At 39.7% G+C, this 25114-nt stretch overlaps 2 protein-coding genes across 2 annotated transcripts in view; one reads left to right on the forward strand and one right to left on the reverse strand.

The window, feature by feature from the left end:
• Positions 1–4621: 4621 nt before the first annotated feature.
• Positions 4622–14046, forward strand: LOC118237095 (WW domain-binding protein 1-like). The gene is made up of 4 exons (XM_035435532.1): positions 4622–5060; positions 5909–6011; positions 6375–6542; positions 7862–14046. Exons 1-4 carry the CDS (start codon positions 4998–5000, stop codon positions 8362–8364), a joined length of 837 nt encoding a protein of 278 aa, XP_035291423.1. The 5' UTR covers positions 4622–4997; the 3' UTR covers positions 8365–14046.
• Positions 14047–14962: 916 nt separating this feature from the next.
• The window catches only part of LOC118237094 (VIP36-like protein), a 30303-nt gene continuing 20151 nt past the window's right edge, over positions 14963–25114 (reverse strand). The window contains exons 3-8 of the mRNA XM_035435531.1: positions 24955–25072; positions 24462–24544; positions 22120–22281; positions 20775–20889; positions 20076–20189; positions 14963–19329 (exon numbers count right to left, since the gene is read on the reverse strand). Coding sequence (XP_035291422.1) covers positions 19187–19329; positions 20076–20189; positions 20775–20889; positions 22120–22281; positions 24462–24544; positions 24955–25072 — 735 coding nt within the window. The 3' untranslated portion in view covers positions 14963–19186. The remainder of the gene's footprint in view (positions 19330–20075; positions 20190–20774; positions 20890–22119; positions 22282–24461; positions 24545–24954; positions 25073–25114) is intronic.

A 25114-nucleotide genomic window follows, 5' to 3' on the forward strand; every position in this document is an offset into this window, starting at 1 on the left:
CTTGCAATGATGATTAAATCCCTGTTTATATTTACATGCCCCTGCTGAAAAAAAATTGTTTTGTTTATTCACATCATAATATTTGTAAGACTGAAAAGCAGGATGGTCATTTGGAAACAACATTTCTCCTCCTCAAAGAAAAACAATTTTGTTCGCTCTTGACATTTTTAATTGATTGCTGCGTTGCGTAATACAGTAAATTGAGTCTATCATGGGATGAATGTCAATAGACATAAACATTGCATGGTCATTCTTATTTGTCTGATTACATACTAAATAATTAATTAAATACTTTAATTATTGAGGCTATTAATTGATTGTTTGAAACACGGCTGGGAATATAGGGCATGTGGACTACTTGATGATGCAGGACTGAAACACATGGAAGACAATAACCTCAGATTTTAACTGGGCCCTAATTATCGTATTGAAGTCATTTTTTAAATGAAACAAAAATCTTCTTAAGTATGATAAACCACAGACAAAGCATTATCACACAGTCCCCCATCACTAAAGACTAGCAAAGGCTTGTGCTTGATCCACTAACCAGAATATCAGCCTGGATCCAGAGAGTGAATCCATTGCATCTTCTTCCTGGCATCACCTTGGGGTTGTTGGAATGATGAAAATGCCATTAAGCTGGCCATTTAAGAGCTGTTAAGCAGGGTCTGAAATCTATTTATTGTCAAGACTCAGTGCGAACTCACGCTGGAAACCCTCACTTGAGTGAATATTTAAAGTGAAGGCCATAAACATTTTGTTTTATTGTCACTAATATCCATAAGCATGTTTGTGTGATGAGGACTATATGGATTCCACTTGTGTCAAGAATCCCATTAAATAAAGAGACTATGCACGTACCATAGATTTAGGTAGTCCCTTAGTATAGAGGACTGGCTCAAAGAAAGGAGGAAAAAATGTAATTGCTTTCGCGATGAACAAGGTGGAGATTCTCGTAACTGAATGGTAGGGCATTTTAAGGGATTTATTATATGCAAGAATGTCAGATGTTAGCATTATCTCTTTGAATGTGCATTTAGAGGTATAATTTCTGGTAAAAGCAATCATTTCGCATTTATTTAAATTAGCCAGTCAGTGGTGGGTATTCAGATACTGACTCAAGGGGAAAATGTATACACACAAATGAAAAACAGCACCAACAACCATTTTTTTTTTTTGTGTTGAAAGGCCATTATAGCATGGAAATAGCTTGCTTTTACAAACCTGCAGAGGAATGATAATCTTCTCAGACTCTGTACTGTGAAATACTGAACAAACCTTTCTAATTGTTATATATACCATCAAATCTGTTAGAATCCACCAATTGCTAAATCACATAATCACATCTTCCTCAGTCTCGTTACTTGGCCAACTGCTTGCTGTGAGAGAATTTTTTTAGGGGAATAATGGAAATTTGGTGCCCTCTAGTGGCTTTTAAGAAGAGTTATATTTTCCAAACAGAATCATATCATGGATGGGATAGCCTTTTGTATGAGGGATGGAAATAAAAAAATTATTAAATGAATGCTGAATCAATTAAATCGTAATCAAATAATATTGCATCAAAAAAAATGCAACCAAATTAAACGTTGCATGAGATAAAATGCAATTAAATATTTAAGTGTTAACGCTAGCTATCAAGTTAAATAACCCCTCGTGATAAAAAAAGTTATTTACAGATCATTTTATCATTGTATCTGATCTTGACATTTATTCTCTAGTAGTTTAATCAATTCAATTCACTGTAATTCCAATTACTACCGCTTTTGCCAGTTCACTGCTGCTGTCACTACCACGGTTCAATTCGATGCAGCTTTGAACAACACTTTTATAAATTTCAGTTAATTTTCACCATGTGTCAATCAAATCACCCCATTCACCAACGAAGCCTACGTCTATGCACTTGACAATCGACTGTTCTCGTTAGGATTATCTAGCGGGTTTTTTCTGCAGTCAGTGTACCAAGACCGCCGCCCTCCGCAAAAAAGTGACTGGACCTAGGAAGATCTATTACATTACATTACATTACAGGCATTTGGCAGACGCTCTTATCCAGAGCGACGTACAACAAAGTGTATAACCATAACCAGGAACAAGTATGACGAAACCCCTAGAGAGAAGTACCGGTCCAAGTACAGGGAACAACCGCATAGTTCAACTTGGACCCTGATGGTTAAACTGATCAACACTAACAACGAGAACGGCAACAACGCAATCTATGGAAAAAAAAAAAAAAAAAAAAATATAAGTAGTCGTTAAGACAGGCGCATCAACTAAGTCACCTATGAGACAGCTGCCTAGTTACAACCCTAAGTTTAGTCATTTACAGGGGGGAAGGGAGGGATGGGGAGAGGTGCAGCCTGAAGAGGTGGGAATTTACCTATTCCCTATTTACCTATCAGATTCTCGTTTAGTGAGAAAAATCAATCCAAAACGTTCCCTTTTCCATTAGGTTAATTTTTAAATAGATTACAGTTTTTTACGATTGCTTTGACTCATTTTGCACAACAGAGTTTCAATGTGCAAAACTCTTAACACAGAATGCTATACTGCTCATTTTGGGTTCAAAATGTAATAAAGCATGCAAAATAAAAATACCAGTGTCAAATCAGGGAATATTATATGCAAAAGTTTATCACAGCACCAGAACATTAGATATTTCAAACAATGAAGTTAAATCATTGCTGCATTTTCAATATACAACAATCATCATCAAATAATGCTGCCAAACACAAAATCCTTCTGATCAAAAAAGAGTTTGAAAGTATTCTTTGGTCATAACGCAAAATGCTATACTCCTAATCTTGGGCTCAAAATCATATATAGCATGCACAATAGAAACAACTGAACCAAATTAGATTGTATTTCATGCTAAAGTTTATCATAGTGTCAGAACAGTGGATATGTTCATCGTTGAAGTTTAATTATCGGTGCATTTTCAAATACAACGGCCATTATCAAATAATGCGGTCAAACACAACATACTTGTTAGCAAAAAAGACTATGCAATGGTCATTTCCTCATAAGTACTTGACATTATGTACAGAAAGCATCCCCTGTGATCCCCTGTGCAGTATAACACTTGTGTTTTATGAAAGACAAACAAAATATTAGATTAGATTATATGAAGTTTAACCATTAAAGAAAAATCATACAGTAATGCAGTACTGTAAACTCAACTGTATTGTACAATAAAAACAAAAGCAACAGTAAAAGCAAAAACAGTTACAGTAACAACAAACTCTACTGTAAAGTTAAAAAAAAACAACTGCTTCTCGGTGCTTAAGCAGCATTTTGCCTCTCCGCTGCATTTGGCCACAGAATTTTGTCGACGTCGCATGTGATGTCTTCGTTGGCAAGATAGCGCTGGTAAAATCTTTTAGAGTGCCTTATCCACCCCTGGAACTGCTTGGCTGTAATGTCATCACATGCCTCATTTATGGCCTGAAGGAGCGTTGCATGCTTATATGGACGCCTATTGTATACTTTCCACCTCCAGGCCGACGTGGAAGGCCGAGGTGGAAGGTATACGAAAAACTCCTCGATGGGGTTCAGAAAGGGGGAGTAAGGTGGAAGGAATTTTGATAGGAACTCTGGATGGGCTGTAAACCAGTCTCGCACAGCCAATGCACGATGGGAGTTTACATTGTCCCAGACAATGATGAACACCATCTGAGCAGTTGGCTGTACGAGACAGTTGTACAGCCCATCCAGAAAATGAATGAGGCACACGGAGTTGTATGCCCCCAGCAGAGGGTCACGACCCTGTCCTTCGTTACCAACCTCAGCCTCACCGGCCTGCTCCATGTTGTCAGAAACTGCCATTCAGGTTTCTACGCAGCCTTTTATGTAGTGGTGAAGAGATTATCAATTGTGTTGCAATGCTACTCACCTGGGCAAGGTTGTTGGAAGTACTGAGACATGACTACAAACACCTGTTGAATTGATTTAGTGATCTGCATTTGTAGTAATAAGCATTTGAACATTGTTGTAATATTAGGTGGCTGTTTTCTGAGAATGGAGCATATGATTTAGAGTTTGGCACATTGTAGTTTTGCACTTTGTATGTCAGCATAGGATGTAGCGTCTTAGAGTATGAATTTTGAAAGTCAGTTCGGCACTTTGCATTTTGAGTTTTGTACATTGAAATTCTGATGTGCAAAATGAGTCAAAGCAATCGTAAAAAAAAAACTGTGATTGAAAAAGTGATTGCTTTTTTGGAGTTTTGGACAACTTTTTCCCACTAAAACATAATTGTCTAAAATATGATACTTTTGCATGTCAGAACAGATCCCCAATTATTAAATGGAGAGAGAACTTAACTGTAGCCTAGACTAACAGACTTCACATAGATGAGTTTGCTAGCAAAACAAATTGGGGACAAGGCTGCTACAGTTATGTTTTATTAAGTTTTTACTGCCGTTTCTGAAGTGATTAAGTTTTCTTTTAAGAAACGTAGTCTAATTATCTGTCCTTCATTGCGCAAAACTGGGCCAATTTAAAATGCAGCAGCTAAACTGAAATCTTTTGTGAAATATAAGCTACATTTGAAGGTAACCATCACTTAAGCACACGAGGAATTTGGATAAGAAGGCAGTTTGCTATCTAAGTTCAGATTTGTCTTAAAATTCGGATGTAAAGTATAACCAAAACAGAGTCTCGCTAATTAGTTGTCGCTTTACATGTATGTGTAACGTGAGGTCAAAAAATCCAATAGCTAGTTACAATGTTCACAACTTCAACTGCTGGCTGCCCTCCAATGGCAGTTTAGCTAACTTAGTTGCTAACCAGCTCGTTAGATTGCTAACATTAGCTAGCTAGCAACAAACTCGGGGTGTGTTCATAGCCTTATCAAGGAAGGAAGGAAGGGAGCTAGCTAGCTAGCTTTTTTGTGTGGAAAACATGTAGGTACTGTAAAAGTAAGAATAAAGTGAATAATTTTATTTGATTTGTAGCAGTATATCAGTCGCAGTTTTGTGGACCTGAACCCAGGAAAGATGTCGGAGAAGACGCTACGACCTATTTTCTATCTGCTTTACACAGGGATGTGTCTGGTACAGGTAAACGGGGGCATCGCTTTCGGGGTCGGGTACAGTGAACATTTCAGCCCGTGGTTCACAGTTGTAAGAAGGCCCGCTAGTGTCTGTTTTGTTTTGAAATCGCCGGGATAAAGTCATGGCTAGCTAGCATAACTTCAGTTATCCTGCGTCTAACAACTAACTGGTTGTCGAATTATTTAAAGTAATGTTAATGCTTACTTAACGTTATTTAGCTACTTACAATGTTTCCAACTACCGGTTTCCGTAATTTATTTTTTATCCTAGCTAGCTAGCTAAGTATTGAGTTATGTTACCTAGCATATGCAGTTTTTTTTAGGTGGAAGTAATCTGTTGTTATAGCTATCGATATGTAGCTATATTAGCTCGCTAGCTAGTCTAGTTAGTTTTCTTGCTTAACGTTAGCTCTACCTGACAACGATAGCCTAACGTTTTTGCTAGCTTCATTTTCTGCTCACTTAGCTACCAGTTTTTATTTATAGGCGTTACCATTATTTGCTACCGCTTTTCATATAGTGTATGATTACGTCTACTTCATGGCTGAAAATAAGTGGTAGCCTACTTGTGGTATATTGGTACTTGAAGCGGAAAATGAGCTCCCTATAGTTAGTCTAGCTAAATCAGAGTAATAATTCTGGCGCACATTGATCGTTTAACACTACAGCACAACGAATTGAATCATATCAAATAGGTACATGAATAAAATGAACGTTACACACAGCTACGTTAAACCTCTAACATACGTGCTACAAAAGTTTCATTTTTATTATTAGGCTACGTCTTGCGGTTCCGAGTCAATTTCTAACTGCCGTACTTTCGCCCCTTACATTTCATTTTGTTTCTGTTTCCAGGGGAAAGAGTTATGCTTTGGAGTGAACAATGAGAAATATCGATGTGAAATGGGCTACTGCTGCGGAGAGATGGAGTGCTGCACTTACTACTATGAGCTGTGGTGTACGTTCTCTCTCTCGCTTTTTCTGCAAAGTTGACTTTATCAGTAATGTGCGCCCAACTAATGATCATGTTTGATTTATTTTTTAAACATAGAATAACACTATTATTGCTTCATGCACAAATGAATGGCCACTAATTTAGCATCTGGTATGTTACTTTATATCTGATTGTGAATATGGCACATATACATATCTACTGTGTTCTTATAGAGACTGTTGTAGGTTTAGACTTGTGTCAGCCTTTGTTTCTGAGTGAAGATAGTCACTATTTCTTAGGCAGTTTTAACCAGGATTTGGAGTAACATGACTGGTCCCCAATCAGTGCATAAGGGCACTATCCACTTGGAGCTTTTCTGCATTTCAGGGTTCTGGCTGGTATGGACCCTAATCATTATGCTCAGCTGCTGCTGTGCATACCGCCACCGGCGGGTGAAGATGCGTCTGCAGCAGGAGCAACGGCAGAGAGAGATAAGCCTCATGGCCTACCAGGGTGCCTCAAGCTCCTTCATTTTGCCCCCACCCCATAATCCCCGTGAGTGACTCTTTCCCCCCACATGCTGACTCCACCTCCTTACCTGTGTTTGAGACAAAGGCATTAAGCTGGGCGTATACTTGCTGTGGAACCGAACTTCGGCTATTTTTTTTTTGCCTGCAAGTGCTCCTCCTTAGCTTCCACTTTCAAGTTCAGAAGTTGTAATTACGACATCACGCATCCAACTGCTGTTGATCGGAAATTTGAACAAAAATTGGATGCACTATGGAAGCAAGGTTTTTATTGCTAGTATTTTATTTATGAAAGCAGGCAGCACAGTACATGTTTTTTTCAATCAACGTCTCATGCATTTGGGCTTGCTAAAATGTGAGGACTGCATAGAGAGCCTTCGGAAAGTATTCAGACCCCTTCACTTTTTTCCACATTTTGTTACATTACAGCCTTATTCTAAAATTGATTAAATTCATTTTTATTTTCATCAATCTACACACAATACCCCATAATGACAAAGCGGAAACAGGTTTTTAGAATTTTCCGAAATTTTTCCAAATTTATTAAAAATAAAAAACTGAAATATCACATTTACATAAATATTCAGACTCTTTGCTATGACACTCAAAATTTAGCTCTGGTGCACCCTGTTTCCATTAATCATACTTGAGATGTTTCTACAACTTGATTGGAGTCCACCTGTGGTAAATTCAGTCTCATAAAAAACACATTTTCAACATACAAAAATGCCAAGTTGCTCACACAAAGCACTGTCTATAACTCATTCATTCAAACTGGCAAAATCTAGGCCTGCCATTAAAAGTATTGATATCAAAATGACGCCAATTACTGTACTACAAACAATATAGGCTATCTTGCCTCACTTAAATTAAAGAAGCTGGAGTGTCACTAAACGGACAGTTGTAAAGCTGCAGTGAGTATGCACACAGTTATATGCGGCACCGTGTTTTGCTGTGGTTCGATTTCGGCTGAGTTTGTCTTCGTATCAAGTACACAACCAGCTTTCTCATCAGGTGGACAGAACTGTTTGGAATGCCTAATCACTGTAACCCCGTCCTGTCACTGTACTGACCTTTGTACTTTGGTAGTGTGTGCACTAGAATGCATCATCTTCTGAGATGCTTCTGTCCTATTTTGCAGTTTGCCAGCTAAGCAACAGCTTCTGTATGCTCTAATTAGCACTTAAAGTAAAATTGGATTAATGTTGTGTAAAGTTTGTGAATTCTGGCATATTATTCAGACAAATAATGAATCTTGCTGCTTGTATTTTGAAATGTGTGGCATCCAACAGGTTTAAAAAAATTTTATTAGCAAGGAATTCTCTTTTTCTGCTTCCTCATCATTAGGATTGTGGACAGACTTCAAACTCCCAGATTATGAAGAGGTTGCTGATCACCCCCCGACTCCTCCCCCGCCTTATTCTGAGGCTCCAACTGTGACTCTTCCCGCAATCCTGCTGCCGGCTGCCTTCCCTGCGGCGGGCGTGATAATGGAAACGCCCATGGAGGAAGAGCCAGGGGCGGAGCAGACCTCGGGTTCACCGGCAGTAGCGGCTGGAGCGTGCCAGTCAGAGGTGGGGGCCAGGCGGCCCGAAGCGCCTGCGGGGGATGAGCGAGGAGAACAGGATGAGCCCGGGCCCCGGCGGAGGCACGTTACGGGCGACTCAGGGATCGAGGTGTGCGTGTGCCGGCTGGACATGGACGAGGAGGACGGAGAGCAGGGAACACCGGGCCAGGGAGCTTGTGGGGACTGCTGCTCCGAGCGCCATGCCAACGGGCACAAAGTGCAGCCCTCTCAGCCCTCTCAGCCCCATCCTACTGGCAGTAACCATGCAGGAGGCCTGGTCTGAGGAACACCACCTGTGGCTTCAGCATCTGCGCTTGAGGAAGGCGAAGGAAAGGTGCTTCCGTCATTGTTTTCGTTACTTATCACTCTGTGACGATAGCTGAGCCGCGCAGTCCATCAGCCTATCAGATGGCTGTATCGCTTCATTATGATACTCGTTGGAACGATGGTGAAAATGCAAATGCTGTTGCTGGTGTATTTAATTGCAATGTTTTTTCTGCATTTTCCCTGGGGCTCAGTAGCTGTTGAGTCTCAAATATGGTCACCTTGGTTTTATCCGGTGTGAACCTGAGTGAAAAGCCATAGGTGAAATACTCAGTGGAATCGTGTGGTTGGAGAGAGGCGAGGAGTGACTTTGTGAAAGAGATGCTGTGGACGAGCAGGTGGGCAGGGGATGTAGGATTAAGACACTGAGGAAAGGACTGAACTCTTTTTTTGCACTATACACCCATGCTTACACTTGGGCAAGCTTCATTCTGAAAATACGACTCATTCCACTCCCAATCCACATTTGATGTTAATAACCAAAAACACAAGCTAAGCTTGAATTTAAAATGGAGAGGAGTTTTTTAAAATTTATTTTCCTTTGTAATTTTATAAACCTTGTCAGTGAGCGTCACTAATTGGTAGGTTTTGTTTTTTGTTGGGGTGAAATGGGGCACAGATGTCAGTGCTGGAGGCTTGGTTTGCTGCACCTGTTTTCCATGATGTGAATTGCTGTTTGGGTTTGCAAAATGTCACCCCCCCCAGTGCAGTTAAAACTCTCCTTATATTTTGCACTCAGACACTGGGCATGTGACATTATGCGAAAGAAACCAGCCCCCACCCAGGTGGTTGTGTGTAATGGAGCCTGCAAATGAGGTGGCCTACGGTGTCAACCTACAGTTGGTGTAAGCCTATAATTTCAAAATTCCGTATCTCAAATGAGTGCCTAGACTGTTGGACTTCTGTGTACCGATGGAGACGAGTTTTATAGGGAGAGTAGGATTCAGGGGTCTAATGGAAAGAATATTATTATTCTAGTTATTCTTGTACTTTTAGTTGGTGAAATGAACTCAAGTTGGGTTCACAAATTAAAGTGCTTTATGATATCAGATTAGAGGTTTTTTTTTTGCTGCATGAGGCATTGCTGCTTTATCACTGTATGCCTTATTATTACTATTGTTTTCTCTGCCTTGACTGATACTGATATAATGGTCTTTTCAAGCAACAATGCCCTTGTCTGGGCTGCTGTGAATTTTTTTTTTTTTTTTTAAGGAAAAAAAGGTTTGTTTTTTTGGTTCCGATGTGTTTTCCATTCTGAGCAGGTTTTCCCAAAGCTCAAGGGATTTTTCTTGGTTGTGCGTGCAGTGTGACCATGTTGCTTTTTCCATGGACACTTCTGGATAGCTCAGCCTGTTAAGGCTGTCGTGTGACCAGGCTACACAGGCGGGCATTTGATACGGTTTCTACCGGTGCAGGTTTCGGCTGGCACAACTGACCAGAGTGTTGTTGGGAAGGCGGGGATCACAGCCTGTGGGACATGCTCGTCTCATCACACACCAATGAATCCCACCCACCTCCTGCTGGGATTGGTGCCTACAATATGCCTGTCAAATGTCCTCCTTGGACAAAATGTGTGTACTAGCTGGAGAACTGCAGTTAAATTAAGAAGCGGCTTGGCATCGCATGTTTGGGAGGAGAGCTCATATATTTGCCAGTGTTGCGGCATAGAACACAGACTCACAGAAATTGGCTTTCCTAAACGGGAGGGCCTCAGAAATTCAGGGGATATCTGAATTTCTGAGGCCACCATTTAACAACCCCAGGACTGTACAAATATAATTTAATACCACTTTTAAGGTGACAGACCAGAGGGGTGAAACCCAAAGCATGGAGGAGATTGGGTGCATTGAGGGTGGAAAGATTTGCTTGGGGGAACCGGCCGAATCTCATCTCGGACATTAGAGTCCGAACACCTGTAGCGTAAACCACCGAGCCGCGGCCAGGGCTTGACCACTATGGTTGCCCCTTTGTTTTCCGTGCATGAGCTTCAAATCAACCACGCTTCAAATATTCAGGTTACTCCCGTTGGTTCTACAGTGCACTGGTGATGCAATATGCACTGGGCCTGTGATGCGTACGTACGTGACTACTGACAGGTGATTGTGAGAAACGAGAGAACAGTACAAGTTGCGGCTTGTAGTGTGGTGGCTGCGAAGACCAGCCTGTCAGCTGCATGCTGCAGAGCAGGCTTAGGAAGCCCTACTTCAGGGGAGTGCCGCTGCATTGTAGGTTTCTCAGTTCTCTCTGAAGGCTGCTACTCAGCTGTGATACTCGGGACTGTGGTCGTCTGGCTCTGCAGCAGAGCAGATCAGTAGAGCTGGCTGGTGGGAAAATGAAAGTGCTGTGCTGTGAAAATATGTAGTGCTTGGAATAAGCTCAGCATTCTAGTTGTTTGAAAAAATAACTGCGGCTTTGTCACCGAGTTAGCATTTACTTGTGTTTATGTTGTGGTGGCTTGTCTTCGTTTCATTTTCAAATGAGGAAAAAAGGTGAATTACATTGGGCAAAACCCGAGACATGCTCAGCCAGAAACTCATAGAATTCATGAAAATGAAACTGGGCGGCTTCCATTTTCTACAGGCACGTTTATTGTCAATCATGAGGCACTGTGCTGTCTTTGAGGGTTCCTGGAAAACATGTAGCGGCCACATATTTATATTGACTTGCAAAAATATCCAGGCAAAAGTTCTGGCTGCTGCATCCGCGATCAAAGGTCCCTTTACAAAGGTTAGGTTGATGATTATAAAAATCACCCAAGGTTTGAGGGGAGAGGTTGAAACCCAAACAGTAAACTGGTGGATAAACAGACTCGGTGAGATTTTCTCTTTCCGTTGGTTTGACAATGTGGCCCCATAGCTATATGTTCACAGAAGAAGAGTAGACGTGTTCACATGCAGTTGGTGGTGGTTCCATGTTAAGAACAGCTTTGTCCTAACCTGTGCCCATAAATATGATGCACCAGGACCTTTGACAGCATGCATCCTCAGTTCTGTCTCTTTAAGATCAACACCTGTCCCTTTACGAGAGGATTTCAGTCTGTGCAGCAATAACTCCAGCTTTAAACGATTAAGCCTAATGGCAGATCACTGGGACAATGTGTCTTCCAGTAGTTTTATTTTACTTCAGGACAATTCGACCAAACTGGTTATGCTTCAACTATGATCATCCAGAAATCACCATTTCCTGTTTTGTTGAATATTTTGCGCATTTGGCAATGGTGAAAAAAACTTTATTTCATGATCAGTGCATTTGGTTTTTGTGAAGTTGGTTTGATTGTGCTTAGACAGTGTGGCTGGATTAAGCTATTTGGTTATTGAAAATAAATGGTTAGTATAGTCAGAAACATTGAAATGTCTTCTGGCCTAAACATGTTCCACCAGCAAAAAAAAAAAAAAAAGGAAAACTAAGGGCTATTTAGCGCAAATGAAATTGTTATTTTATTTTTCTCTAAAACTGTAAATGTCAATATAACATTGAGACACGCAAGTGATGAATGTCTTTTTTTGTACTAAAGCGAGAGTGATTTTTGTTATGTGAGTGTCAGTTTCCTTATTTGTTGATGTGATATGATTTAGTGTACGTGTGGTTCAGTCCCCTCTCCTGTGCTCTGTTGAACCATTGCCCCATAGTCCCATGTGTTTGTTCTCAGGAATCCCATCTTACAAAAAGTTCAGGCAGCCGTAGAGGGGAGGGGGGCAGTGTCCTTCTACATTCATTATCTGTCTTGGCCCTTCTTTTCCCCTGAGCTTTAGTTTCAGCTTTTCACGTATGTAAATTTCTGTGGTGAATTTATCAGCTCACTGTGGGCAGGATAATTGTCAGTTTAGTCACTGTAAAATTAACCTCAACCCTGGGGTCCTCAAGACACACTTACCACTGGCCCCTAATTCCTCTCTGCCCTTACGCCCTGAGGACAGCATCCAGTCTCATATGACCCATCCACCCTGTCTTCTTGACCACTTATCTGGGTTGTTGCATTATATTCCTCAGTACTGTATCATACTTAGCTATGCAACAACTTTGATCCTTTGGTGTATGCTGCAGTGATGTCCTCTTTTTATGTAACGGTTTTCACTAGTTGTCAGCAGAAGCAATACTATTCTCAATGCAGTTGGTAAACTGCACTGTCGGGGTGTGCACTCCTTTTTTTCAAAGAAAGTGCTAAGCTTACCTGTTAAATAAAACTACCTATTTCCATAATTCTGTTCTGTGTGCTTCGTAAATGTTTGACTAAAAAATAGTTCTTTTGTATCCTGAGTGGGGAGAACAGTGAAAGCCAGAATGTTGTTGATGTTCTTTTGTGGGAATTACATTCTATCCCTTGCCTTGTTTGTCAGGTTTGGAGCTTCTATTTTCAATTTAGCGTATGACAAAGCTGGAAACATCCAAGCAGACAATCATGTTTTCGACTGGCTTCCACCAAATAATGATCCTTATAAGGACTGATAGTGTGGCTATCCACTATATAGCTAAATGACTGTAACTTTGTTGTAACAAGTTGTAAAAAGCATGTCGCTGTACAGCAACCTGTGTCCCACAGTTTCCTTTTCTAGGGGCGTGTATATGTCTGCTCTTAGTCGAAATCTTGGTTATGAATGCACCCATCTTAGTGAGCTAAAACAACTTTGGAAAGTCTTATGAGGTCCCGTAACAAAGCCAAATACACAATTAAAACAGCTGTTATACTCTGGTGTCCCCTGTACAGTGACTGAGATCTGAATGAAATGCACCAGGGATAGGAACTGGACCTGGGCTGTTTTCAGTAGGCCCTAACAATTTTGTGTGCAATGAAATACATTTTACAACAGTCGGACAACCTGCAGACTTCAAAGTTTTTGCAAGAGCATTCGAGGGTTTGTGATGTAAAGCAAGAAAATACACTTAAAATAACTAGGCTTGTGCTTTGACATTATGTCTCCAGAGGTTGTATATGTCTAAAGAAACAAAGAATATGTTCAATTTTACCTTCTGTTGGAACCATTTCCTGTAGCGCATGCAACTTGCAAGGAAAGAAATGCTAGGACAATATGAACACTGATATTTATGTTTATAATTGTGAATAAATGCTATAAAATTAATCTGTGCCTATGTACATCCTCTGGAAATATAACACTGGTACAAGCTGCTCTTGAGTTGTTTGTAGTGTATTTTCTTGTGCTAGACCACAGTTCTCTATATGCCAGCCATTGGAAAGGCAGCTGGTTGTCAGAAACCTATGTTGGTATCTAAAGAGTCCTTCACTGCACAAAAAATGGTCTGGGCAAATAAAAAATGTGCAATAAAACTGAAATACCATTCAAAACCCCCAGGAAGTTCTCTTTAAGGAGGGTGCTGGTCTGTACCTAGCAGATGGCAATCTCTGTAGTCTTTCACTTGTAACCAGTCTCTGAGCATTTGTTTGCAATTCAAAGCATAGTATAATTGTTTATGTGCTTATTAAGGACTGTTTTAATTGAAGTGATATATTTTTCTATGCTCTTTGTTTAAAAAAATCCAAAAACAGATGTTAAACCTCATTGGAAAAGGACAAAGTGTATCTTAGTCCAATACTACAGTTCAGAATTCTGCTCTTTACCCATCTTCATTTGTATTTTATTTTTATAATAAAATGTATGGACAAATGCATATATTACTAGTTGAAGTATTCTGTTGTCTGTGGTGTCGTTTTTTGACTGTTTGTTACATCTCAGTGGACCTCATAAAATAAGAGGATTAAACCTTGAATTGAAGTAATCTGTTCTCAGTCCTGAGTCACAGCAATAAAAGAAAAATTGTGAAGTGTAAAACTCAAAGGACCACTGCCAATTTGGACTAGTGCACCTCTTCCAAAAAGACAGGGAACAAGTTATATACTGGACAGTTCTGGAGGCTTTTATATTTTGGGATGCATATGGACAAATGATCAATCACTCTAGGTGTAGGCTGTGCAGTACAAATTAATATTTAGGTATTCAGGGTTTTCTCTAGGTTTTCAGAGGGCTTAGGCGCTCTCAACTATATTTTGGAACAGCGTTTTTTAATATATGAAAAAACGCTTTGACTAGCGGTTTTCGCCAGAAAAAGATGTTACGTGTGAACACAACCTAACTTTGTTTATCTACCAAGCCACGTTACATACTAACGTTAGTTCAATCGAGATATCTTTTCGCTATATTCTGTAAATGCATTGAACCTACCATGCATAAAAACGCTTGTCAATCACCCACTTCTATTTATAATGCCATCATAGCGCAGTGTTTAAAACCATAAAGCCACCTCTCCGTTTTTTTTTTTGTTTTTTGTCAGCGCATCACCATACATTCATTCTGATACGTCGCCTAAATGCCTTTTTACGTTCATTCGGCTTAAGGCGCTCCGCAAAATCACTTAGGCGCTGCGCCTAAGCCTTTCTATGGTAGGGAAAACCCTGGTATGTATGCATTCTTGTGCAAGAAACTGTAGCACGACAAAGTCCAGTTTGCCGATCATGAGCCCACTTCGTAAAAGCTCATTATTGTGTCTCATGAAGGCAACATACTTGTGGCTGCTTTTAGAAAAATAAATCAAGAGAAGGGATACCACTTATTCAACAGCTGTATTTAATTATTATGCAATTGTAAGAACTGGAACTAATATAGACTTTGCAATCACAAATGGCACAAATCTATGAAGGCTTCAGAATTAGTCACCGCTCAAAAACACAGGGCATTACCATTTACATCGTGGGTGTGTGTACAAATGTTTCCATCCAGGCTCATAGTAATTAAAGCTGTACAACAAATGACTAACAACACAAACATGACAGACAATTAGTACAATGATATGTCTTTACACAGGTATAAATGTTTAGTAGATGTCTCCGGTTTTCTTCCAAGCCAGTGTCTGGGATGGCTTCTACAAAATAATCATACATCCATGTTGATTTAGACTATAAACTTAAAGTCACACATTGAATCAGCATCCTAAAAATATTTAACCGCTACTAGAATTTTATAATTACTTTCTATTCAAACATTTATGAACCGCCTGCTAACAGTTACACTCCCCCTGCGAAAAAAATAAGCATGTACACAACCCTACTGCGTGTATTGTCCTTTAGATTCCAAAGAATTTTATCCTTTTCAGAATAAATAGAGAAAATGTTGCACCCTGTTGACATGACTTAAAGTGGTGTCTTCTTGTGGTTTTAAAATGTATATTCCTGCAGACAAAAACTTCCTGAGTATCACTGTGCAATTTGTGCTTTTTTATTTGGAAAAAAAATCACATTTCTCAAAATCACGTTTCTTATTTCCTCATTCATTGTAATAAAATGAATCATAAATAGTTTAGCAGAGTTTTGACCAGGCATAGTGCTCTTTTGGGGCAGTGGTAGACTGCAATTGAGCTCATTTGTAGAACTCAACAAATATCAAGAAGGCAACTTGAGTACAAAAATATGACAGCCTTCTTAACTGCGGAGTTTCATTTGGCTATGTAAATTCCAGAGGTGTTTCTCCTTGAAAATGTCTTTCTAATGATGTGAATCCTCTGATAAACTGCACAAGAGAATTCACTTCAAGATTTATAGGGTACATTTTCTAGTTTTCATGAAACATGCATTCAAAAATGCTCAAAAACAAAAGCTAAGCATTAACAATCACAAGAATATCACATGGTCAAAACTCAGACATTGTAGATCAAACTCAACTTATTTTTACACCCATTTTAGGTTTAATCTTGGTGAACAATTCATCCCTGTTTACCTGTTTAGCTGAATTCACTCAATTATGCATGGTTTTAGTAAGCAACTACATCAACAGTTTCATTCTAAAAAAAAATGGTTAAGCAGCATCCATGTGTCAGAAAAGATTAGCAGGTTTAGGCGTGACGCTCAAGACTGGTCAAAGAAAAAATAGTTCTTTAGGGATCTGGTTTTGTTCTACTTTTCACCAAAACAAAACCCAACTTAAATGAAGTGACCACAACGGAAGCAGGAAGGCAAGTAGGAGTTGATTCTATGGTGAGTTTCCTGTATTCAGGGAATACATAGTGGTATACCCAATGCGTGCACACGTACACACGTGCACACGCACACGACAGCAAGGAGCAGTTCTCACTTCTACCCCAATCTGCAGCAGAAACCTGTGCTGGTCTTTGCCTGAAATGAAACTGATGAAATCACTATAGGATTATTTTTCTATAACATTACCTTTCTCTTTTGTAGCTTATATATTACTGAGAGTTTTACAAAAGAAAATCTCTTAAAATCATGTTTTGTGGATACAGTGCCCTCCAGAATTACTGGTACCCTTGGTAAAAATGAGCAAAAAAAAGAGAAAATGTCTTGTTTATCACCGTGACTGTACACTGAAAACATGAGAAATCTAAAAATTTGAGGTAAAATTATTCAATTAAAAAAAAAATCTTTATGAAAAAATAAACATTTTCTCAAAAGCATGTGTCACAATTTTTGGCACCCCTAGAAATGGGGGAGGGGCTCTGGATCCCAGGCTGTTCCCTCCTGTTTCCATACTTCCTGCTTTCCATCACTTTGGAAAAGGTTTATTTTGGTCTCATTTGTCCAGAAAAACTTTGGCTAATTCTAATCTGGCCTTTCAATTCTTGCAATATTTTCACACTGGCCCTCTGGAGACTGCTCACTGACTAATGGTTTAAGGTTTTTCTTCACAGCTCTTAGGATCTGTCTGTGATCAACTGTAGTTGTCCTCCATTGCCTACCAGTATGGTATTTATTTCCTACTCCACCAGAGGTTTCTTTCTTTTTCAAGACTTTCCAAACCACTGTACTTAATATACCCAGTTTCTGTGCTATCCTTCCTCTCAGTTTACAGATTAGTCGATATTCAGCCACTCAGTTCTTTAAGATGGTGTATACCTCTGACTCCAAATTAAATCTTCAGAGATGAAAACAAAGGCTAAATCTAGGACTAGACACTGGCTGCTCTTTTATATGTGATAAATCCATGCAAAAGGAAACACCTGAGCAACAGTTAACACCTTCCAGTCATCTGTTCATTTTGCACAGCTGAAAATGGGGGGGACTCAACACAAAAACAGCTGTTTCCGTAAAATGGTAAAACATACTTGCATGTAAATACCATGAAATAAAAGCAGATAATCTACTTTTCTCTCATATTTGCCTCTCTTGATCTCAAATCAAAATGCCTTAAGTATATAGCAAAAATAACATTTCACTCCACCACTACCGTACTTTTGGAGGGCACTATATTATTTATATTCATGAAAGAACCCACTTCCGGTATATAAAAAATAATAATCTTGTAATGGTGTAGATTTAAACTACAAACTTTTGGAAAACATAGCCTACTACTTCATACTACTCCATAGCTGCTTTTTCAGATGCCACTTATGGAACCAAGGACCACCTGCATTTGGTGGTTAGCAAGGATTTAAATCTTTTGATTAAATTCCAGCCTGGATGCATTTTGCAACAAGCGTTTAATCTGGCTTGACTGCACCTTAAACACTATATATACACTACACTTCACAATGGCTACTGGTAAACATTACAGGGTTCAATGCAGCTGAATTTATAGTGAAGTTTACCAGATCGGAAGGCCCCTGTAGTCTCCCCAAAAAAATTAAACATGAAATACAAGAGGAGCTATTGTCATTTCACACTCAGCTTTAGTACACACAGCATCAAACCCTCTCCTTCACAATCACCTAAGATTATTATTTGATCAACTGCAAAGGACACTGATGCTGAAATTTCCCATTCACCAACACACAATTTCACAGGAATCATGTTACACAGGACATACAACCACGTTGAATGTAACCACTGTTACATAAAAAAATAAAAAAAAGATTATGATTCCAGGATTTCCAGTTACATTTAAAAAGGAGAGACAGTTCTATGTGAATCTGATGGCTTTTATAATACACATGGTTTCACACAGGATGAACTCTAGGAGAGATATGAGTTAAGATTATGATTCTGCCAGACCAAATGAGGTGGCCCTGTTCAGCAAAGAACATTCAGTTTAAAGTGGTGTATGTCAATATGGAAGCTCTCAGAATAAGCACACTTCTATGTTAGTATCACCAGTAAATGAAAAAGACTGTCTTAAAAAGGGCATTGAATTATGCGTTTGTTGTACCTCCCCACTATTTAAGACGAAACAGAGTGTCTTTCTGACATGTTAATTTTGTGAAAATGGACAGTGCAAAGGGGAAATAAAGGGAATTAATGTGGCAATAACATTAATTTCTACAGTAGTCCTTTGAAAAAAATGCAGTCACGTACTTATGCCAAAACATGAAAATGAAAAAAAAAAAATCCAGCATGGTATTTGCAACCAGAAAAAATTAGTATGTTAAAGAAGAAACCAAATGACTGGAAAAATGCCATGGGTCTTGGCTATTCAGTATGTATCAGTGCAGATCCACCCTGGCACATCCCACCCTGTAAAAAATCAACAGTAACCAGAAGAACTGGATGACAGCAAATGATACAGACATAGCAGAGAATAACCAAGGCACTTATTCTGTGGTGGCTTTACTCTCATTTGGAATAAAATGCACTAGTATGGCTGGCCAAGCAGGGTAGGGAAGAGAGCTCCCCCCTAGCTCCACCCCCAACTCTAGCATTTAAAGGCAATTAAAGGCAGGGATTAAAGGGTGCAGATTACAAATGGGGGGGGGGGGGGGGTTAGGGTGTCAGTTCTCGTGGTGAGGTTGGTGAGAGCAGTATTGCTTGTCGTGTCTCAGTGCTTCGGTCAGAGGTTTCACATTTTCTTTCGTGCCGTAGAACAATTCAAATGTTTTTCCCTCCCTCAATAGAAGCGCTTGCGACGGTTCTCTTTCCAGCGGCTGTAGAGGACGATGGAAATGACCCCCAGCACAAAGCAGCCCAGAACAGAGAAGAGGATAGTGAAGAACAACGTGACTCCACTCATTCCTTCATCCTCAACCTTGACTGAAAGACAAAAAGAGGGGACCATGAAACATAAACACTATGATCTTTCACAAAGTTGATTTACTCTTGTTTTTACATCTACCATAATTCACTACCTAGCAAATAATGACATTTTTACTGTAACTACAAGTACTTACAGAGATACTGCTGGTCCTATGGTGACCAAATTAAGAAAAAGGATCAAATAATACCTAATGTGTGTACAACTGATGATATTACGGCATCGTTGATGAAAATTCAGTGATTAAATGTCCAAATTTAATTAAACCGGGCGGTCTTGTGTGACTGCCCCATTGACATTTTAGAAAGCCTACAGCAGGTGGCATAGGATGCCTTAAATATGATGATGGATGTCTGACTAGTTAAAAGAGAAGAATGCAAGTTGCTAATAAAAGAGGCCAGTCTAACGTGTTTGCACATTGACAGCACAATAACTTATCCTCAATGTCCAGGTCAAATTAACTTAGTGTTACATTAGCTAACTAGATATAGTAACAAGCAAGCCAATAAGTTTTAATATAACTATATTAGAGGTTATAGCAAACATAAGCTAGAATTGTTGGAGTTTTGAGTTTATTTGGAGTTTTGATTTGATTTGCTAATTTTATAGTAAGTAACCAAGTTAATTAACTAGCCAGTTCAAAATAAACAAACACCTTGGCCATTTCATTTACTGAAATAGTGCATGTGTGTGTGGGTGTGTGTGTGCATAGACACGTGTGTATGTGGTTAACAGACTGCCTTACCACTGCGTACCACCATGTTGTCCACACTGGGAACTGTGAACTCCTCTTCCTCCTCCTGCTCACTGTGTGGCACTGTCAGTTGGTACAGCTTCAATGAGATCAAGTCATGGTTGTCTAGAGCAAGACAGAAGGAGCATGAAAATGATAAGAACAATGGTGAGCAGAGAAACATGGAAACAGTGCCAAATTAAGAAGCTATCGCTAAATGATGCAGAAAAGCGTATTCATGCCTCTGTATGTTCAAGGTGAGACTACAGCAATGCATTTTATCTGGCAAACTATATTTTGTTCCCCCTTCAGCTGGTCCAGAGCTTTGTTTGACATTAGAAGTATACTCTGTGCCCAGCCAAGGACAGATCACAAACGAACTGTTCCACCAGGATCAGCTCTCTCAGTTGTAATACAAACCCTAACAATTTTGAAAAGAATGTGGATTCAGAATGGCTCAAGCTGCAACGGTGAATGAGAGTCCAGTTGAACTCCTTCGGATATAAAATGCATCGCTATCAATGAAAACAGTGACATGTATCGACAGGGATGGACAGAGTCATGAATACTAAACCATACTTTTCCAGAAAAGGAGGTTGCCAGGTAGCAGGGTATGCTATGCCTCATCTGCTGGATGTGTGAGTCAGTGTGTGCTCTCCTGAACTGGGAGGAGATGCTGCAGCCGGGACGCTAGTGGGAGTGGGACGCTACCTGAAAGGTCTCCAGTGATGGCCGAGGCACCGAAGTAGTAGCCCAGAGGCAAGTGCACTCCCGGCCTGTCCAGGCAGTCCCGCCACTCCTGCTTCCCATCAATGTTAGTCATGACCTGGAAGATCATTGGAAGACTAAGCTGGAACATCTCACAAACAACTGATCAACACACATGAATGAATAAATCTGCCTTATTCCTCCTGCTCTGATATGCTGGAAATCTGTAAATAGTGGTTACTAAATTTAAAAACAATTCAAGTTTTAGCATTTCATTTAGTATTTACGTGGCTAGAGTTGTCAATCAGAGCACATAACTGCAAGTGTTTTTTTTTTTATCTAAAAAATGTATTAGTGTTTTCATTTTCCCTAAAAAAATGTATTTAGGGTCAGACCGTTATTATGAAAGTATCAATACAGAGCCTACAGTGCCCTCCAAAATTAATCCCATCCTTGATAAAAAAAAGAGAAAAAAGCAAGGTATAAAAAAAAATACATAATGGTGTATTGCATGCAAAATATGAAAATTACATTTAATTATCCTAATACAATTACTCAGAGAGTAATAATTGAATTAATAATTCAATTATTTGATTTCCTAAAAATATAAGCCTAAAAATGTTTGCATTTTCAATACTTTGAGCACCCTCCCTCCCAAAGATAACACTACAGAGATAACAATTACAATATCTCAAAACCAACCAGGATGTGACCTCTATATTATTGTTTTACAATGGCCAGCTCAGTCTCCAAATTTGATCCTGATTTGAATTAAAGAGGACAGTCCACAAATACAGACCAAACAATCTTGACAAATGCTCTACGCAGGAATGGTTAAAGATCCCCTAATATGTTCATCAACTTCATAAAACACTCTAGTAAAAGCACACAGTACTTAAGTACTGAAAATAGGGCACCAATAATTTTGACACATATTTTTGAGAAAGAAAATTATAGTTTAAAAATGAATAAGAAATTTTTTTTTTTTCTGAGAGCAACATTATTTCATGATTACAGTGGGCGGGTGGATATGTCCTAAACCAGTGTTTCTCAACCCTGGTCCTGGGGACCCACTGCCCTGCAGGTTTTAGATGTTTCCGTGCTCCAACACACCTGATTCAAATGAATGGGTCATCATCAAGCTCTGCAGAAGCCTGATAACAACCCATTCATTTGAATCAGGTGTGTTGGAGCAGGGAGACATAAAACATGCAGGGCAGTGGGTCCCCAGGTCCAGGGTTGAGAAACACTGTCCTAAACCACTCAGTCAGAAGTTACTAGCCACATTGCGTTAGTGTGTGCGATCTGTCCCCCCCAGTGACAATACGTGTAGCCCAGCCACTCTCACCGTCAGTCTGTGCTGCACATATCGCACCAAAATGAAGGTGTCGTGATCCACGTTGCGCAAGATGGCGGTGCAGCCCCCGAGCTCTGTGGGGCGCCCATCGTGTTCGTGATCGTATTTCACACTGCCGTTGCCCACCATTGCCGACACGTATGGGAAGACCCGCTATGAGACAAGAGGAGAGGCAGATGCAGAGAACAATAGCAAGATTTGACTGCGGGCCATTAATTGGTTCAACCAGTGCAGCCGTGGCGTTCATATCAAGTTCAGCCAGTGCAGCCATGATGCAAATTGCAGCACAACCACAATATTAGCAAGGCAAACACAACCGTAATACACCAATGGCTGCCGAGCACCTATCTAGAGGCAGCTTGTGATATGGACCTGAACAAAATTAACAGCCATGTTAACACTAGATGAAGAAGAAAACAGATGTTGGATGCCACCTCCAATATAATGGTAGGGATGGTAGAGGTGGTGATGCTCCTGATTGTGGACTGGTCAGAGGAGGGATACCTGCGTGTGAGAGATATACCTCGTCTCCTGCGCCTGTGTCCACATTGATGCACAAAACAAGAGGAACATATGCAGGACGATCCTTTTAAACTGCACTGAGATCTATGACATCCTCATAATGGAAACTACACTGTGGTACACATTACTTCACATCCTCAAAATGTAAACTGCACATAAACACAGGACTTCACATCCTCAATGTAAACTACAGAGACACACAGGACTTCACATCCTCAATGTAAACTACAGAGACACACAGGACTTCACATCCTCACAATGTAAACTACACTAAGACACACAGGACTTCACATCTTCACAATGTAAACTACACTGAGACCCACAGGACATCATATCCTAACAATGTAAACTACACTGAGACACACAGGACTTCACATCCTCAGTGTAAACTACAGAGATACACAGGACTTCACATCCTCAGTGTTAACTTCACTGAGACATGATGCACCTTCAGATAGGTCATAAAATACAAATAAAGTACACTACAATAAAGAAACAGTGTCCTAACAAGAAGCAGTCCAAAACCCAAAACTTTCTGTTTGTTGCTTATTTTTTCTGCCGTGTAAAAAAGGGCATCATGCAGAAAGGGATGGCTGATAGTTATGACCCATCTCCACTAACCACGGGAGTCCCAGTGGAGGCACAAAACTTTCCTTTTAACCAAACAGAACACATACACTTGCCAACAATGAAACATGCTTTAATCGATTTGTATCAACTTCCACATAATCAAGCTCAAACTTTAAAATGAGTAAAAAAATGGTTCTCACCATAAACACATTGAAGTTTGAGACATTTCATGAAGTGGATGCTGACATTTTATCATCATTCCTATCTTAAATATGTCCTACGTACATATAGTCCTATATTATAAACAACAGTAATCAGCAAAATATTCTTCTGTTTTTTAAAAAATGGTAAGCTACTTTTGAAGGCATATTACATCACATTGCTGAAAATATACATCACATGTATTCCAATGGTACTTCCAAATAAAGCATTCTGTTAGCCCTGTTGGCTAAATAGCAAACTAGCCACTAATGACGAGCGGGCTTCTCCGTTTACCATATACAAAAAACGGTAATATTTGATGGTCCCTGGGTCAACCTCCATTGTCAAAATCCATGCTATCTGATAACGGTGAAAACATTCACCGACATAAGTAATTTAGTAAGTGTACACTTACTGAATTTGTTTTGCACACGGGCATATCCTGAGAGGCAAAGTTTATTGCCTTTCCAATGCAAAACATTCCAGCTCAGTAAGCACAGTACGTTTTCCCAGCTGGAATGACACACCTTTCCACCCCCCTCTGTCTCAGTAAGTCAATAAGGTAGTCTGCTAGCTAATCAGGCAAGTTGGCTTTCTTGACTGTCACTGTGTTGCATATTGACATATTAAGTATAATTACTGCTATTGTTCTATTGTCCCAAATGATCACACTTTGTAATACACACATTTTAATATCCAACATATGAGCAAATATGGCAAATATGATATTCTATTCAGTCAGATACCCATTTATTAAAATTGCTGTCCCAAAAAAGGACAGGAAGGAATATGCTTACAAAAACAAAATTAGTGCTGGACCATTTAAGTAATTAATAAAAATAATGAACTTAAATGTTCTTTGGCTGACGTAAATTTCACAAATTAAACAAAACTGAATGAATCCTCTCTTTTTGCACCGAAATGACATTCACTGATTTGGCAATAGTAATGGCTGAGCCCATCTTGGTAGTACATAGTGGGGTTGGGAAAGATATACTGCCTGGTGCAATGCACACAGAGTGAATGGAAAGTGTCCATACCTCCTGGTGCTTGTTGTCATTGGGGTACGTGTCCAAAAACAGCCCAAGTCCAGTAAAGAGGTCCATATTACCAAACACTGGACCTGCAAACACACATAGTGCACAGAGGCATACAACTTCATAGGCAAGTACTATTTAAGTAAGCACCTGTTCTGATTTAATGTCAATTTACTAAATTATATCACTGTCCTTATATTGAAGACAGCGTTTCAGCTATAACTACCAAACTGTGTGCTGCTTAGCTCAGAAAGTTCACAGGGCTAGATCAGAAAGAGGCACATCTCTGCAATGAGAATAAAAACCACTACAGCAAGAGTACCTTATCTCTTAACTGCAACACTGCTGTTCAAAAGTGGTACAATACATTAATTACAGGCCAAAAGTATTAGGCCTCCGGTGGTTTTTCAAATAAAATTTAAAAAAAACTTAGGTAGAGAAGATTTCTGTTAATATATGCTCATTTATTGAATAACAAAGTTTTGAGGGGTTTTACCAATCTGCATGCGTTCCTTTGTGAACCACACTGCCAGACCATCTCCATTCAGGTTCTTCTTCCCCTGCCCATGAATCCTGAAGTGAATTTGGAGCTCCCAGTGCCGCAGATAGCAGGGCTGTGCACACACAGGCCCACACAGGCACACAAAACAAAAAGG

Source organism: Anguilla anguilla, chromosome 10 (genome assembly GCF_013347855.1).
Source record: "Anguilla anguilla isolate fAngAng1 chromosome 10, fAngAng1.pri, whole genome shotgun sequence".
NCBI lineage: Eukaryota > Metazoa > Chordata > Actinopteri > Anguilliformes > Anguillidae > Anguilla > Anguilla anguilla.

Excerpts from the sequence above, each read along its gene's own strand:
- LOC118237095 (XM_035435532.1), top strand. The coding sequence starts at position 4,998 with ATGTCGGAGAAGACGCTACGACCTATTTTCTATCTGCTTTACACAGGG. Across the intron at positions 5,061-5,908 it reads CAGGGATGTGTCTGGTACAG|GGGAAAGAGTTATGCTTTGG; the intron begins GTAAACGGGGGC and ends TTCTGTTTCCAG. Across the intron at positions 6,012-6,374 it reads TTACTACTATGAGCTGTGGT|GGTTCTGGCTGGTATGGACC; the intron begins GTACGTTCTCTC and ends TCTGCATTTCAG.